This window comes from Pogoniulus pusillus, chromosome 1 (assembly GCF_015220805.1).
Source record: "Pogoniulus pusillus isolate bPogPus1 chromosome 1, bPogPus1.pri, whole genome shotgun sequence".
NCBI classification, from domain to species: domain Eukaryota; kingdom Metazoa; phylum Chordata; class Aves; order Piciformes; family Lybiidae; genus Pogoniulus; species Pogoniulus pusillus.
In genome coordinates, this window is record NC_087264.1 from 8,329,971 (window position 1) to 8,347,552 (window position 17,582).

Genomic DNA, 17,582 nt, shown 5'->3' on the forward strand with positions numbered 1-17,582 from the left:
CAAGAGAAGTGTGGCCAGCAAGTTGAGGGAGGTGATTCTCTACTCTGCTCTGCTGAGAGCCCACCTGGAGAACTGCATCAGTTCTGGAGCCTCCATTACAGGAAGGATGTGGAGATGCTGGAGTGTGTCCAGAGAAGGGCCACGAGGATGCTCAGAGGGCTGCAGCAGCTCTGCTGTGAGGACAGACTGAAAGAGTTAGGGCTGTGCAGTCTGCAGAAAAGGAGGCTCCCAGGTGATCTTCTTGTGGCCTTCCAGTATCTGAAGGAAGCCTACGAAATATCTGGGGAGGGACTTTTTAGGATCTCAGGGAGGGAGTGCCAGGACTAGGGGGAATGGAGCAAAGCTGGAGGTGGGGAGATTCAGCCTGGACGTGAAGAGGAAGTTGTTGAGCATGAGAGTGGTGAGAGGCTGGACCGGGTTGCCCAGGGAAGTGGTTGAGGCCCCATGGCTGGAGGTGTTTAAGGCCAGGCTGGATGAGGCTGTGGCCAGCCTGATGTAGGGTAGGGTGTCTGTGCCAATGGCAGGGGAGTTGGAACTAGATGATCCTTGTGGTGCCTTCCAACCCTGACTGATTCTATGATTCTTTGCATGATGATTTAAAACTCTAGAAGATAAATACTACTCTCATCTTATAGGCCAGTCCAAACAGCTGAGCCTATATATTTGGGTTGGTGCAGCAATAATGAAATCCATTGACTGCAATGGCTCAGGGGATTTTCCACTTAGATCATACTTGAACTCTCCTGCCTGTGCTAGTTTGAGCCTAGCTAGGAAGTTTTGGTGAGAAGAACTAGATTACATGTTGTGAAAAGGAAACAATGGTGATGTCTGCTTCACTCATAGGCTTGCTGAGATGTGTAAGAACGAGAACACAAACACAGGTAACAGAGTTGCTGTCTGGGCTTTGGGCTGAACTTCTCCCTCTCTAACCTAACCTGCTATCTGTGTGACTAATTTCTCTGCTTCCTAATCCCAACCTTCCAAGATCTTGGGTAAGGTAGAGGGGTGGGAGAAGGTGGAAGGGCAGTTGGGAGCCCCTCCTGGGGACTCAGGTTTCTGGGAGGGCTGTTGTGTTTCTGTGTTACCTTTTACCTTGTCTATTTCTGTCTATAGCTGTATATATTGTAAATATCTGCTTGTATATTGTTCTAAGCTGTAAATATAAAGCTTCATTCAATTTTCAGAGCTGCTGAGTCTAGTCTGGGTGATTTTCTTAAGTGTAGGGGGGAAGGGTAACACCCAAACCATCACACTGTCCTAGAGTTTTGTGATACTCAAACAACTGTGCTGATGGCAGCTTCAGACAGGTCTTCAGAAGTTATAGGCATAGTGACCTGTGGAAATACTTAATGTTATATTGTTTCCTGTGGTATAAGCCATATCAAACAGCCTTCATAATGTGACACTCCTCCTTAGAAGGGGACTGAGTGGCTGGAGAGCAGCCAGGAGGAAAGGGACCTGGGGGTACTGATAGATAGTAAGCTGAAGATGAGCCAGCAGTGTGCCCAGGTGGCCAGAGAGCCAATGGCATCCTGGCCTGCATCAGGAACAGTGTGGCCAGTAGGACAAGGGAGGTTATTCTGCCCCTGTACTCAGCACTGGTCAGGCCATACCTTGAGTACTGTGTCCAGTTCTGGGCCCCTCAATTCAAGAGAGATGTTGAGGTGCTGGAACATGTCCAGAGAAGGGCAACGAAGCTGGTGAGGGGCCTGGAGCACAAATCCTATGAGGAGAGGCTGAGGGAGCTGAGGGTGTTTAGCCTGGAGAAGAGGAGGCTCAGGGGTGACTTCATTGCTGTCTACAACTACCTGAAGGGGCATTGTAGCCAGGTGGGGTTGGCCTCTTCTCCCAGGCAACCAGCAATAGAACAAGGGGACACAGTCTCAAGTTGTGCCAGGGGAGGTATAGGCTGGATATTAGGAAGAAGTTCTTCACAGAGAGAGTGATTGGCATTGGAATGGGCTGCCCAGGGAGGTGGTGGAGGCACCGTCCCTGGGGGTCTTCAAGAAAAGCCTGGCTGAGGCACTTAGTGCCATGGTCTAGTTGATTGGTTAGGGCTGGGTGATAGGTTGGACTGGATGATCTTGGAGGTCTCTTCCAACCTGGTTGATTCTATGATTCTATGATTCTAATTATGGAATATCTTCTCTGTGGCTCTCCATCTCTGACAAATATTAGAACTTCTGTGTTGTGGTTTCTTAAAACAATGCAGATCTATCTTCAAATTGTTTGTCAGTCTTTCTGAAAATTAGAAGTAATTAGGTAGAAAGCTCTGCAGATTTGTGCCATTTCTGTACCCTCTTATCTCAAGATGGTGCGAGAAGCAGACAATTGTAATAACTTGCTGCTACTCCTTTCCAGCTTAATTTGATCTTGTTCTCTGGTTCTGACAGCTTGTTTTTAGTTTTCCCATCTGTTCTGTAAAAACCTCAAGTGATTGACTCTTACCCAAAAAAAGAAATACTGTCTAATAGCCCAGCCATTTTTAATTAGTTGGTATGAGTTATTTAATGAGACATGCTGAAGAAGGCAAGCCAAGTGAAAGACTGGGCCTGGAGTAGTGGATGTAAAGTAAAGTAAAGGCCAAGTGTGTGCTTCAGAGACTTTTTTTCTCTTTAACCTCAGATCTAGACTGCTGCTGTCTCCAGTTTCAGCAGTGCACACCCTTTGAGCCATGGCCAAAACCCAAAGGGTTTATAGAATAGAATCATAGAATCATAGAATTAACCAGGTTGGAAGAGATCTCCAAGATCATCCAGTCTGACCTATCACCCAGCCCTATGCAGTCATCTAGACCATAACACTAAATGTCTCATCCAGTCTTTTCTTGAATACCTCCAAGGACAGTGACTCCTTTTTCCCTACCCTCAGACAGTACTGTTTTGGGGAGAAGTCCTGTCATGCAAAGAGAAAGAAAAAAGCATGAAAGAGTGATGCTTTGATAAACTTTAAAATGTTGTAAGCTGTAGTTTGACTTCATTTCTTCTAGTAACCTACACAGTAGCTCCCAGGTATTCCAATATTAGGTCAGAAAGAGCCATAGAATCATAGAATCAGCCAGATTGGAAGAGACTCCAAGACCTCATTGCTGTCTGCAACTACATGCAGGAAGGCTGTAGCCAGGTGGGGGTTGGTCTCTTCTGTCAGGCAACCAGCAACAGAACAAGGGGACACAGTCTCAAGTTGTGCCGGGGAAAGTATAGGCTGGATGTTAGGAGGAAGTTCTTGCCAGAGAGAGTGATTGGCACTGGAATGGGCTGCCCAGGGAGGTGGTGGAGTCACGATCCCTGGAGGTGCTGAAGAAAAGCCTGGCTGAGGCACTTAGTGCCATGGTCTAGTTGACTGACTGGGGCTGGATGCTAGGTTGGAGTGGATGATCTTGGAGGTCTCTTCCAACCTGGTTGATTCTATGATTCTATGACCATCCAGTCCAACCTAGCACCCAGCCCTAGCCAGTCAACTAGACCATGGCACCAAGTGCCTCAGCCAGGCTTTTCTTCAACACCTCCAGGGACAGCAACTCTACCACCTCCCTGGGCAGCCCATTCCAATGCCAAACATTCTCTCTGTCAAGAGCTTCCTCCTAACATCCAGCCTAGACCTCCCCTGGCACAACTTGAGACTGTGTCCCCTTGTTCTGTTGCTGATTGTCTGGGAGAAGAGACCAACCCCTCCCTTCAGGTAGTTGTAGACAGCAATGAGGTTACCCCTGAGCCTCCAGGCTGCACACCCCCAGCTCCCTCAGCCACTCCTCATAGGGCTTGTGCCGCTAAGCAGAGTGAGTGAGCTTCTCCAGCCTCACTGAAGGCTAAATCCTTTGCTTTAGGATTGCCTGCAAATGATGTCTCCTGGAACAGGAAGCCATCAACATACAGTGCAGGTCTTTGAGAAGTGCAACCATGAATATAAATGTTAACATCTGGGCTTCTCCCTTCTGTTTGGGTTTTTATGTATTGCTATAATAAGCATTAGCATTACTTTTTAATAGTCATCAAATAGCAGTTTATCTGGCAGCCTGAGACTTCATTATTAAATCAAGTACTGAAAGTAAATACACAGGAAAAGTTGAAAGATTGACTCAACTCTGCAAATATGCCATTGTTGGTCTGATCTATTGTAGAATTCATAGAATAATGAATTAACTTTCCAGTTGCATACAGTGAGGCATAACAAATGAGAGAATGCTGCCATGGTAATGAGCAAAATATACACTTGCTTTTGCAGGAGAGAGGAGAGAGACTTTTGTCTGCATTTTTTTTTGTAACCACTAAAATCTGAGAGTAATTCAATTGAGGAGACACCATCAATACACCACACTTAACACAGCATTTCTAAATACACAGCCTGCCAGGTTTCCCTATGTCATATATACAACCAAGGAGGACAGAATGAAGATTAAGATGTGACTTTTAAACCATTCAATGTTGTGATGGTTTGGGGGTTGCCTGCACTCCCACACTTAAGAACATCACCCAGACTAGACTCAGCTGCTGGAAATTGAATGAAGCTTTGTATTTACAGCTTAACACAACCTACAAGCAGGTATTTACAATATATACAGTTATAGACAGAAATATGCAAGTTAAAAGGTAATACAGAAACACAACAGCCCTCCCAGAAACCAGAGTCCCCAGGAGGGGCTCACAACCACCCTTCCACCTTCTTCCCAATCCTCTACCTTATCCCAGACTTTGCCTTACGTTCAAGGTGAGCTTGGAGGGTCAGCCAGGGGGGTTAGGAAGCAGAAGGATTAGTCACTCAGACAGCAGGTTAGAGAGAGAGAAAACTGCAGTCCAAAAGCCAGAGACTCTGTTACCTATGTTTGTGTTCTTGTTTTTATGCATCTCAGCAAGTCTATGAGTGAAGTATACACCATCATTGTTTCCTTTTCACAGCCTATCATCTAATTCTTCTCACCAAAATATCTCAGCTAGGGGCAAATTAGCACAAATGTGGTGGCAATTAAAACTGCTTCTGTGTGCAACATTGGGCTTATATGGTGTCATTTTAAGGCCCAAGTTCAGCAAATAGCCACAGATAGAAGATTGTCTGTGCTTAAACAGAAGTCTCTGGCTCTGAATGAGACTAAGTTATGCCTAAGAGTCAGACTTGCCTAATCTGGGACTGACATAAGGGAATGTGCTAGTCTGAGCCTAGATGGGACGTTTTAGTGAGAGGAATTAGATGATAGGCTGTGAAAAGGAAACAATGGTGATGTCTACTTCACTCATAGGCTTGCTGAGATGTACGAAAACAAGAACACAAACATAGATAAGAGAGTTGCTCTCTCTGGCTCTGGATGCATGCACTTCTCTCTCTAACTTGGTGCTTAACTAATCCATCTACCTCGTAACCCCCCTAGCCAATTCTCCAAACTCACCTTGAACGTAAGGCAAAGTCTGGGATAAGGTAGAGAGGTGGAAAGGAGATGGAAGGATGGTTGAGAGTCCCTCCTGGAGACTCTGGTTTCTGGGAGGGCTGTTGTGTTTCTGTATTACTTTTTAACTTGTCCATTAACTTGTCTGTAGCTGTATATGTTGCAAATACCTGCTTATATGTTGTGCTAAGCTGTAAATACAAAGCTTCATTCTTTAGTTTCCAGCCACTGAGTCTAGTCCAGGTGATTTTCTTAAGGGGAGGGTGGGGGGGAGAAACCACCCAAACCATCACAGGGAAAAATGTAGTTTGCTTATTTTTAAGGATTTTTTTTCTTGTTATTACTATCTGGTAGTGATACTCCTAGAAATGCACCTTCATTTTTTTTCCCTGTTGAGAAGGTTGGTGGCAGGAAAACAAGTGTCTTAATTTTGGGTAAATTCTTCTAGACTTTGGAAACACAACCCAACATCTATCCCTCCTGAGGGATTTTTGACAAAGGTCTTGTTGCCTTGTGGCTTTAGCAACACATCTTGTATTTATTTATGTAGTTAGAACAAAATTCACAAGATGTAACTTTAATAGTTGTGCATCAGTTCATCGTAAAGCATTGATCTTTTGTTTTCTGTCTTCTTCCTCAGTGTGTCAATCCTGATCTTTAATACTTCACGGCAGTGCTTTGTTGTGGTGAAGCAGTTCCGCCCAGGTAACCCTCTTCTTCTAGACTTACTTCTTCTCTGTAGTGGGTTTTAAGAGTTTAGCAGTTAAAAGATAGTGTATTTGTCTGTGGTGACAAACTCTTTGCTCTTTATTCTGTTTCTTTGTATGATAGCCCAGCCTCTTCAGTTAGTATTCTAACCAAGGAGATTTCCATTACATATGAAATCACAGAATCATAGAATCAACCAGGTTGGAAGAGACCTCCAAGATCATCCAATCCAACCTGGCACCCAGCCCTAGCCAGTCAACTAGACCATGGAACTAAGTGCTTCACCCAGGATTTTCTTCAACACCTCCAGGGATGGTGACTCCACCACCTCCCTGGGCAGCCCATTCCAATGCCAATCACTCTCTCTGCCAACAACTTTCTCATAACATCCAGCCTAGCCCCTCCCCCATAACAACTTGAGACTGTGTCCCCTTGTTCTGTTGCTGATTGCCTGGGAGAAGAGACCAACCCCCACCTGGCTATAACCTCCCTTCAGGTAGCTGTAAACAGCAATGAGATCAGCCCTGAGCCTCCTCTTCTCCAGGCTGCACACCCCCAGCTCCTTCAGCCTCTCCTCACAGGGCTGTGCTCCAGGCCTCTCACCAGCTTCATCACCCTTCTCTGGACACCTTCCAGTGTCTCAACATCTCTCTTGAATTGAGGAGCTCAGAACTGGACACAGCACTCAAAGTGTGGCCTGACCAGTGCTGAGTACAGGGGAAGAAAAACCTCCCCTGTCCTACTGACCACATCCTCCACAGGATGGATGATCAGGTTGGCCTTACGTTCTGCTTTTGGCCTAGTCCTTGTCCTGTTTTGTATGAAATTACAAACTAGAATGATCACAGAATAGATTGCTTTTATTTGAAGTTCCCTCTTAATCTAGCTAATAGCCTGATGAAGAGAGGCTGAGGGAGCTGGGGGTGTGCAGCCTGGAGAAGAGAAGGCTCAGGGGTGACCTCATTGCTGTCTACAACTACCTGAAGGGAGGCTGTAGCCAGGTGGGGGTTGGTCTCTTCTGCCAGGCAATCAGCAACATACAAGGGGACACAGTCTCAGGTTGTGCTGAGGGAGGTCTAGGCTGGAAGTTAGGAGGAAGTTGTTGCCAGAGAGAGTGATTGGCATTGGAATGGGCTGCCCAGGGAGGTGGTGGAGTCACCATCCCTGGAGGTGCTGAAGAAAAGACTTGATGGGTTTCTTAGTGCCATGGTCTAGTTGATTGGCTAGGGCTGGGTGCTAGGTTGGACTGGATGATCTTGGAGGTCTCTTCCAACCTGGTTGATTCTATGATTCTTTCATTATAGTATTTTGCAGGCAGCTTCTGAGAAGAAGAAAAAGATTTGGGGAGGGTGAGGGTATTTTTTTCTTTCCTTTTTTTCCTTTCTTTTTTTTTTCCCCTTTTTTTTTCCTTTCTTTTTTTTTTTTTTCTTTCTTTTTTTTTTCTCTGTTTCTTAAATATCCTTGATTTTTTAAAAAATGTGTTACTGTGCATTGTGTGCTCAGGAATTTTAAATGAGAGAAATTCAGAACTGTGTGTTTTCTTCTCAGTATGTGGACAGCTTCATTTAGCCAGCTACTGGCTTAGGCTAATATACTAATTTTTATTCTGAGTTTTTGTATCAGTTATTTTAAGTCAAAGCAATCTTTACTTTCTGGAAATTGAAAACAAATTGCAAATTCTCTGCATGTTAATTAAAAAAAATCACAAGGTTTTTCACTGGCTGTTGCTAAGAGACCATTTCAAGACTGTTCATGGCAGACTTTATAGGAGACTTTCTTGGGTGGTGTCATGCTGTCCTTTCTTACTGTCAGTGACTGTCAGGCTCTTCAGTGTTGTTGTGCAGCACTGTTATGCTGACAGTGCATCTCATGAAGCACTGAGAAAGTATTTGTTTATGTGTTTATCAACATTTCAGTGTCTTTTACTTGCCAGATGAATAAAATGGTTCATATAGCTGTTGCTCTCTTTGAGGCAATCTTAGGCAGAAACCTTCATATATACATACATGTATGTGTAGTGAGCAGCAACAGGTTCATTACAGCTTCTGTATGAAGGTGTGTGCTAGTTTGAGGCAAAGGGGACGAGGGGACATAGTCTCAAGTTGTGCCAGGGGAGGTATAGGCTGGATGTTAGGAGGAAGTTCTTGTCAGAGAGAGTGATTGGCATTGGAATGGGCTGCCCAGGGAGGAGGTGGAGGCACCACCCCTGGAGGTGTTGAAGAAAAGCCTGGTTGAGGCACTTAGTGCCATGGTCTAGTTGATTGTCTAGGGCTGGGTGCTAGGTTGGACTGGATGATCTTGGAGGTCTCTTCCAGCCTGTTTGATTCTATGATTCTGTGGCTCTATGATACATCAGTTCTACTGGAGTTTTCACTCTGAGACTACTTAGAGCAATAGATGTGCTGCTGCACATATCCATCTGATGGTGATGAACACTGACTGGTGATGATGCAGTGACAGTTTCTAACTACTGATAGCATACTCCATAAAAAGACAAGAGATCAGTCAGACTTGGGACTAGTGGATGGGTGACTGTGCTGGGAGCTGAGCTCTTGTTTCTGGTTTCTACTCCCCAAACTCTTAGCACATCTGTAGTAAGCCTACAGCCTGTGATGAGGAAGAGAATCACAGGTTTCCTTCCAGAGAGTGTGCTTATGCCAATACACTATAGACTTCTTTTCCATCCAGTACTTTATCTCCCCTGGTACATCACTTATACAATCAATTTTACACCTCCAGGAGAGGTATGGGGTACTCCTCTGTTTCCTGCTATTAGCAGGCAGCTTTGTTTCTAGGCTTTGCCTATCTCTGAGATAAATTGAGTTTGAACCTTTGCAAGCCTGGTGATACAGAATTCATACTCTGACTCCTTGGCAAATGCTCTAATATTTGGTCTCTCTTACAGAAGTGGCTGATACAGCTTCATTTATTTGCTATCTACAGAGAAGAGAATCTGTTACTGGGCTTGAAGTGTTGGCATATTGCAGGAGTTCTCTCTGAAGAGGACTACAGATAAGGTCCTTCTAGGAATGTAGGTTTTGATCTATGTGGAGCCCGGTGAGGGAGGAGAATGGCAGCTCTTGCTGGATTGACAGAAAGAGTTACTTTAATCACAATTTCATATTTCCATACCTCTCTCTCTTACCTGCATCCTGTTCTGGTGTCCACATCCTTCAGTGAAATGCAGATGTTGTTTCCTTTTGTATTTACTGATATGGGGGTGTCAGTACCAAAAAAAAGGAATAAAAGCTTAAGAATATTTAGCTCACATCGGACCTTTGAGCTTAGTTACTGTTTATGATGATTGTTCTGGTCTTTAAAGTCTTGAAAATCATGACAGAGAATGCCCTTCAAGGATCTGTCCCTCAGTGTCTGTGTGGAAACAATTTTTTTTCTACCTTCATGCTGTATTTTAAAAAGAAAACTGAGGTCTAGTCAAGGCTTTCAAATAAGCAATGGAGGCTCCTCTCTTTTAACTGAATCTCACAGGCCTGGATGTGCCTAATACAAACACCTTTGAAAGTTTTAACTCCCTTTCGAGACATCTCCCTTTCAAGTACTGATTTTATCATAGAATCATAGAATCAACCAGGCTGGAAGAGACCTCCAAGATCATCCAGTCCAACCTAGCACCCAGCCCTATCCAGTCAACTAGACCATGGCACTAAGTGCCTCAACCAGGCTTTGCTTCAACACCTCCAGGGACAGCAAGTCCACCACCTCCCTGGGCAGCCCATTCCAATGCCAATCACTCTCTCTGCCAACAACTTCCTCCTAACATCCAGCCTAGACCTCCCTGGCACAACTTGAGACTGTGTCCCCTTGTTCTGTTGCTGGTTGCCTGGCAGAAGAGGCCAACCCCCACCTGGCAACAGCCTCCCTTCAGGTAGTTGTAAACAGCAATGAGGTCACCCCTGAGCCCTGAGCACACATTCCTAGGGTGTAGACTCTTCCTCAGAGACCAATTGCTTGAGAAATCATTTTGGTCCTTCACTTTTATGTGACATTTTTGTAGAGGCCCTGTTCTGTGTTGGGGTTTTAAAAAATAATAAGCTAAATCAAATAACTTGAAGAATGAAGATTTGCCCATTAAACTTGAGCTCTTTGTGTTTAAAATGAGAGCTTAAAGATTAGCTCATTTCTAAACCAAGATACAGTTCAAAAAACAACCATTTGAGTGGAATGAAATTGATTTCAATTATTAAGTTAGTTTTATTTAGGGTGTTTTATAAGGTCTTCATGGTAACATTTCAATAAAAGCAAGAGGATAGACATGAATCATAGAGTCATAGAATCAACAAGGTTGGAAGACATCTCCAAGATCATCCAGTGCAACCTAGCACCCAGCCCTAGCCAGTCAACTAGACCATGGAACTAAGTGCCCCATCCAGTTTTTTCTTCAACACCTCCAGGGATGGTGACTCCACCACCTCCCTGGGCAGCCCATTCCAATGCCAATCACTCTCTCTGCCAACAACTTCCTCCTAACATCCAGCCTAGACCTCGCCCAGCATAACTCAAGACTGTGTCCCCTTGTTCTCTTGCTGGGTGCCTGGCAGAAGAGACCAACCCCCACCTGGATACAGCCTCCTTTCAGGTAGCTGTAGACAGCAAAGAGGTCAGCCCTGAGCCTCCTCTTCTCCAGGCTGCACACCCCCAGCTCCCTCAGCCTCTCCTCACAGGGCTGTGCTCCAGGCCTCTCACCAGCTTTGTTGCCCTACTCTGGACACCTTCCAGCACTTCAACATCTCTCTTGAATTGAGGAGCCCAGAACTGGACACAGCACTCAAGGGGTGGCCTGACCAGTGCTGAGCACAGGGGCACAAGAACCTCCCTTGTCCTGCTGGCCACACTGTTCCTGATGCAGGCCAGGATGCCATTGTCTCTCTTGCCCACCATTGCACACTGCTGGCTCATCTTCAGCTACTATCTACCAGTACCCCCAGGTCCCTTTCCTCCTGGCTGCTCTCCAGCCACTCTGGCCCCAGCCTGTAGTGCTGCTTGGGGTTGTTGTGGCCAAAGTGCAGAACCCTGCACTTGGCCTTGTCAAATCTCATCCCATTGTCATCTGCCCACCCATCCAGCCTGGCAAGGTCCCTTTGCAGGGCTCTCCTATAAGTGTGTTTATATATAGATATACACACACACATATATATATAAAGTTTTAATGAGCTGGAATTGTCAATAGTGATTCTTTGTGTGCTAAAATCTAGCCTTGAGGTTCTTACTGAGGCAAAATTCAGACATCAATGAGAGGTTTTCCTTAAATAAGGGCCAAAATCTGGCATTTGCACTTCTTTAGGAGTACATTACAGTGGCAGCTGTTTGTAGATTAATTCAAGAAGTCAAGAATTCAAGACTCACACAGGAATCTGTGTAAGGAACTGTATGTTCAAAAGAGGTGGGTTTTTTTTCCCCCCTAAAGAAACACATACTTTTCATACCCTTTCTAAATAACAGCTGAGTTGACAGGCAGAAAGACTCATCATTGTGCACATGGTACATAATGTGCAACACAAATTTCCTGCAGGATTACTGCACAATTTAAATTAGATTCTGATATTCACATTGCTCAAAAAATGGAATTTGTAATAGTGCTTCTGAGACTTAGGCTTCTTCAATGAACTAGCTTGGATTTTTATTTAAGATGCTCACTGGTAGACAGTAGCTGAAGATGAGGCAGCAGTGTACCCAGGTAGCCAAGAGAGCCAATGGCATCCTGGCCTCGATCAGGAACAGTGTGGCCAGTAGGACGAGGGAGGTTATTCTGCCTCTGTACTCAGCATAGGTCAGGCCACACCTTGAGTCCTGTGTCCAGTTCTGGGCTCCTCAATTCAAGAGAGATGTTGAGGTGCTGGAAGGTGTCCAGAGAAGGGTGACAAAGCTGATGAGAGGCCTGGAACACAGCCCTGTGAGGAGGGGCTGAGGGAGCTGGGGGTGTGCAGCCTGGAGAAGAGGAGGCTCAGGGCTGACCTCTTTGCTGTCTACAACTACCTGAAGGGAGGCTGTACCCAGGTGGGGTTGGTCTCTTCTGCCAGGCAACCAGCAACAGAACAAGGGGACACAGTCTCAAGTTGTGCTGGGGGGAGGAGGTCTAGGCTGGATATTAGGAGGAAGTTGTTGACAGAGAGAGTGATTGGCATTGGAATGGGCTGCCCAGGGAGGTGGTGGAGGCACCATCCCTGGAGGTGTTGAAGAAAAGCCTGGCTGAGGCGCTTAGTGCCATACTCTGGTTGACTGGCTAGGGCTGGGTGCTAGGTTGGACTGGATGATCTTGGAGGTCTCTTCCAACCTGGTTGATTCTATGATTCTATGTAAACTCTAAAATCTCAAATTTAACAGATAACTTGAGTGAAATCCTTATTCCTCTCAAGTACTCCGATGGTTATAAATTTGCAGGCAAATTTTGTGTACCATCTCATTTTCTATTTAATACTAATTAATTAACATTCTTCCTCCACCACCCTTTTTGTCTTTGCTTTTCTTTGATTTTTGTATTGTTTTTTTTTTTGTTTTTAGCTGTTTATATGTGTGAAGTAGAAAGGCATCATCCTCAAGTCTTTCAGAATCAGGACAGGGAGAGCTTCTCTGATCTAAAGGATCCCTTACCTGCCGTGGTGGGAGTAACCTATGAACTCTGTGCTGGCATCGTAGACAAATCAGGCCTGTCCTTAGAAGAAATTGCATGCTCAGAAGTCTTAGAAGAATGTGGCTATTGTGTTCCTGTTACAGAACTAAGGAGAATCACTTCTTACAGGTAAATAATGTAAAATACTTTGTGTTGTGTTTTTTTTCCCCCCATATATTGCTGAAGTAACCTGAATGCAAATGAGCATTCCATTATTTATGCAGTGTCTTGGAAGAACGTGGACATCTGAAAGTATGTGAAAGGTGTCATTTTCAGCAATGAGTGTAGCATTGACAGAGACTTAGAAAATTATAGAGTCATAATTATGGGACTGAATTCCCAGTAAGAATGATACTGTTGTAATTTCATAGAACTATAGAATCAACCAGGTTGGAAGAGACCCCCAAGATCATCCATTCCAACCTAGCACCCAGGCCTAGACAATCAAACAGACCATGGCACTAAGTGCCTCAGCCAGGCTTTTTGTGAACACCTCCAAGGATGGCAACTCCACCACCTCCCTGGGCAGCCCATTCCAATGCCAATCACTCTCTCTGCCAACAACTTCCTCCTAACATCCAGCCTAGACCTTCCCCCAGCACAACTTGAGGCTGTGTCCTCTTGTTCTGTTGGTGGTTGCCTGGGAGAAGAGACCAACCCCCACCTGGCTACAGCCTCCCTTCAGGTAGTTGTAGACAGCAATGAGGTCTGCCCTGAGCCTCCTCTTCTCCAGGCTAAACACCTCCAGCTCCCTCAGCCTCTCCTCATAGGGTTTGTGTTCTAGGCCTCTCACCAGCTTTGTTGCCCTTCTCTGGACACATTCCAGCACCTCAACATCTCTCTTGAATTGAGAAGCCCAGAACTGGACGCAGTACTCAAGGTGTGGCCTGACCAGTGCTGAGTACAGGGGAAGAATAACCTCCCTCATTGAAGATTTAGCTGTGGTTTGACTATGAAAACTTTTACACTATTTATTGTGCATTATTTCAAGTAGTTATAGATTTTAAGATGTTTAAAAACATCTATTAGGAATAAGAAGAATATGTGAGATATAAGAGAAGCAACACAAAGCGTGAGTTGTTGAAAGGGTAAATGAAGCCCTCAGAAGAAACTTTGTGCACATCTTTAATCCCATTATACCTCCTTCCCAGCTTTTAATACTGTTATCTAAAATGTATGTTCTACAGATAAGGCAGCAGGTTTTTAACTTTCCTTTATTTTGCTTGACATCTCCATTCAACTAGGCCCTGTCATTGGTTTTTAATTTGGAAATTGAATACAAATCCACAGCTGTCAATCCTGGCAAATGTTGTTTCCTGATGGATTAACGAGCAGTGCTTCTGTTGAGGGGAGGGAATGAATCACAGGGGCAGTCTTTTACAACTCCTTGAAGCTAGATGAAAGGTTTGTTCTACTGAAAGAAAAAGTGCCTTCTAGATTTATAAGCAAAAGCTGTCTATAGAGTTTCACAAGTTGGGTGAGACTGACAGGCTAGAGCATATAAATAGACACTTGTGTGTATGTGACTATGTGTGTGTGTACAAGCACAAAATAGAACAAGTAGAATATAAGTCCTGTAGCTGTAGAAGTTTGTAGCTTTAGTGTATTAGCTTCACTCAACATTACTGGGCCAGGGAAGGTATAGGCATGATATTAGGAGGAAGTTCTTCACAGAGAGAGTGATTGACATTGGAATGGGCTGCCCAGGGAGGTGGTGGAGGCACCGTCCCTGGCGGTGTTCAAGAAAAGACTGGATGGGTTTCTTAGTGCCATGGTCTAGTTGACTGGCTAGGGCTGGGTGCTAGGTTGGACTGGATGATCTTGGAGGTCTCTTCCAATCTGGTTGATTCTATAATTCTATGATTCTATGGTCTAGTTGATTGGCTAGGTCTGCCCTGAGCCTTCTCTTCTCCAGGCTGCACACCTCCAGCTCCCTCAGCCTCTCCTCACAGGGCTGTGTTCCAGGCCTCTTCATCACCCTTCTCTGGACACCTCTTGCAGTGGCATTCTGTTGTTGACTTAGGGTCCACAATGCCTCCCTTACCTCACAACTCTTTTCTGCAGCAGTACTGCTCTGTCATTCACCTCTCATCTGTTTTTATGCTGTTCAATATTGCTGCCTGAACACAGAGCCTTGAATTTGCCTTTACTGAATGTTATTTTTTCAGACCATTTCTCCAAACTTTTGGGATGTTTTAGAATTCTAATCTTTATCCTTGCTCCATGTCTGGTCCTTGCAATGCAGCTAACAACAGCTGGAGCACCTCCCCTATGGGGACAGGCTGAGGAGTTGGGGCTGTTCAGCCTGGAGAAGAGAAGGCTCCAGGGAGACCTTAGAGAAGCCTTCCAGTACCTGAAGGGGGCTGCAAGGAAGCTTTGATCACATTCTGTGCTTCTGTGCTCCACAACCTCCCTGGAGGTGTTCAGGACCAGGTTGGATGAAGCCTTGAGCAATCTGGGCTAGAATGAGGTATCCCCGCCCGTGGCAGGGGAGTTGGACCTAGATGATCTCAAAGGTCCCTTCCAACCCAAACCATTCTGATTCTATGATTCTATGATCTCTGGGTTCCTAGAAATACTCTCTCTCAGCTTTGCTGCCTGCAGCTTGTAGTTCAACTTAGGAGTTCTAAACCAAAATACTGAATTGCACTGAATGTAGGATGGTCCCCAGTGGAATCCTATTTAGTTTGTATTTCCATTTTGACAGTGATATCCATTCCATGAGTACAGTTTTCATGCTAGTTTTGCACCTATTTCACAGTTTTGGCAGTTTCTAAGTATATCATGGTCTCAAAGCCTTGATAAACTCGCTATTTTGTGCTGCTGCCCCTATCCACAAGACCTGTTATCCTACTATAGCTGATATTGCTTTGACTGCACTTGATATGCTCCTGAAAAAGGTGTTAACTGTTGTTCCTTTCTTGCTGCAAATAAAGCCACATGAAAATATTTAGATAGCTATAATTAATAATCACTGAGCTAACTCTGTTAGATTTGTGTAGAGGAGAACTCAAAAGTTCAACACAGTGAAAAGGCATTCTATAAACAGGGGGTTCTCTGTCACAGAATCATAGAATCATAGAATCAGTCTGGTTGGAAGGGACCTTCAAGATCATTCAGTCCAACTTTGCACCCAGCCCTACCCAATCGACTAGACCATGGCACTAAGAGCCTGATCCAGGCTTTCCTTGCACACCTCCAGGGATGGTGACTCCACCACCTCCCTGGGCAGCCCATTCCAATGCCAATCACTCCCTCTGGGAAGAACTTCCTCCTGACATCCAGCCTAGACCTTTGTCAGAACACAGAATCAACACACCCTTTGTTCTGGCAGCAAGAATTTGCCTTGTATTGCTAATGGCACCTCTTCCTGGAATCATGATGAAGAGAAGGAAGTTGCCTGACTGGAATAAAAGCAGGACTTGAGCTACGCCTGACAGAAGGACATGGAAAGCAGAAAACACATCAAATATAAAGGGAGAAGCAGTTTGACTAAGGTGGTCAGTGCAGTTCTTTGGCTGATAGATTATGAAGGGGAGGGCATGGACAATGTGTGTGGGGAACTTGGAATTGAAAATGAAATAAAAAATCCTCAAATAGAAAAAAAGGAAGAAGAGGTTAAGGAACAAGGATGGAAAAAAAACCCCATGGGCTGAGCACTAAATGGGGAAAGTAGATTCATTGTGATGGAGGAGTTTCTTTAACGAGGTGAGAGAAGTGCTTAAACTGTTCAAGCAGAACTTGGCTCTGTCCTCAAACAGTGCAAGCAGTAAAGATAGGAGGCAATTTGTAGATACAGTTTTTAGGGTATTTTTTATTTATTATCAGGGATTGCAGCAGTGGTTTTGGGGGATTTCTTCTCTCTGTTTCTCAGTTAACCAGAAAAGATTAATAATGGGAGGTGATTTGGGCCCCATCCCTGGAAATATTCAAAGTGAGGCTCAGTGGGGCTCAAAACAGGGCTCTGCTACAGGTATTTCAAATACACATACAAATAAGCTATGGAACCCATTCTTAAGCTCTGTCAAGGCTCCTGTGACATGATACTCATCAGCTAGAAGTCAGGCACTGAATTAAGCAGATCTCAGACTTAATTACCTTGATGGATCCACTTTTCATCTGTGAAGTCAATGAAAAATCAGGAAAGAAGCCAGGAGTTTGGGATGGTGAAACACTGGCACAGGTTGCCCAGGGAGGTTGTGGATACTCCCTCCCTGGAAGTGTTCAAGGCCAAGTTGGATGAGACCCTTAGCAGCCTGTTCTAGTGGGAGGTGTCCCTGGCAATGGTGGGGAGCTGGAACTGGATGATCATTGAGTTCCCTTCCAACTTAAACCATTCTATGATTCTAACTCACACTAGCTGAGTAACAGTCTTCAGAACAAGTTCACCCAGCAGCAGGAGGACAGTATGGCATGGGTGGATAAAGGAGACTAGATTAGAGGCAGATGACAAGGAAAACATATTAAAAGGGATTTGGCTGGAGGAAGTCAGAGGAATCATGCTTTGAAGACTCAGAAATATCTGTTTCTGTTATAATAAAATGCCTCCCAGAGGGTGAATTTAAATGCAATTGCTTCATTGTGCTGTGTAGACAGAGGCAGTAATCATAGAATCATAGAATAAGTCAGGGTTGGAAGGGACCACAAGGATCACAGGATCACAGGATGTTTGGGGTTGGAAGGGACCCAAGGAGATCATCGAGTCCAACCCCCCTGCCAGAGCAGGACAATCCTATCTAACACAGGTCACAGAGAAACACATCCAGACAGGCCTTGAGAGTCTCCAGAGAAGGAGACTCCACAACCTCCCTGGGAAGCCTGTTCCAGTGCTCTGGGACCCCTACAGTATTATCAGGATGATCTAGGTCC

At 44.9% G+C, this 17,582-nt stretch overlaps 1 protein-coding gene across 1 annotated transcript in view; it reads left to right on the top strand.

The window, feature by feature from the left end:
- The window catches only part of NUDT14 (nudix hydrolase 14), an 81,475-nt gene that overhangs the window by 48,195 nt on the left and 15,698 nt on the right, over positions 1-17,582 (top strand). Inside the window, exons 3-4 of the mRNA XM_064160400.1 lie at positions 6,018-6,082; positions 12,605-12,842. Of these exons, the coding sequence (XP_064016470.1) occupies positions 6,018-6,082; positions 12,605-12,842 (303 nt within the window). The remainder of the gene's footprint in view (positions 1-6,017; positions 6,083-12,604; positions 12,843-17,582) is intronic.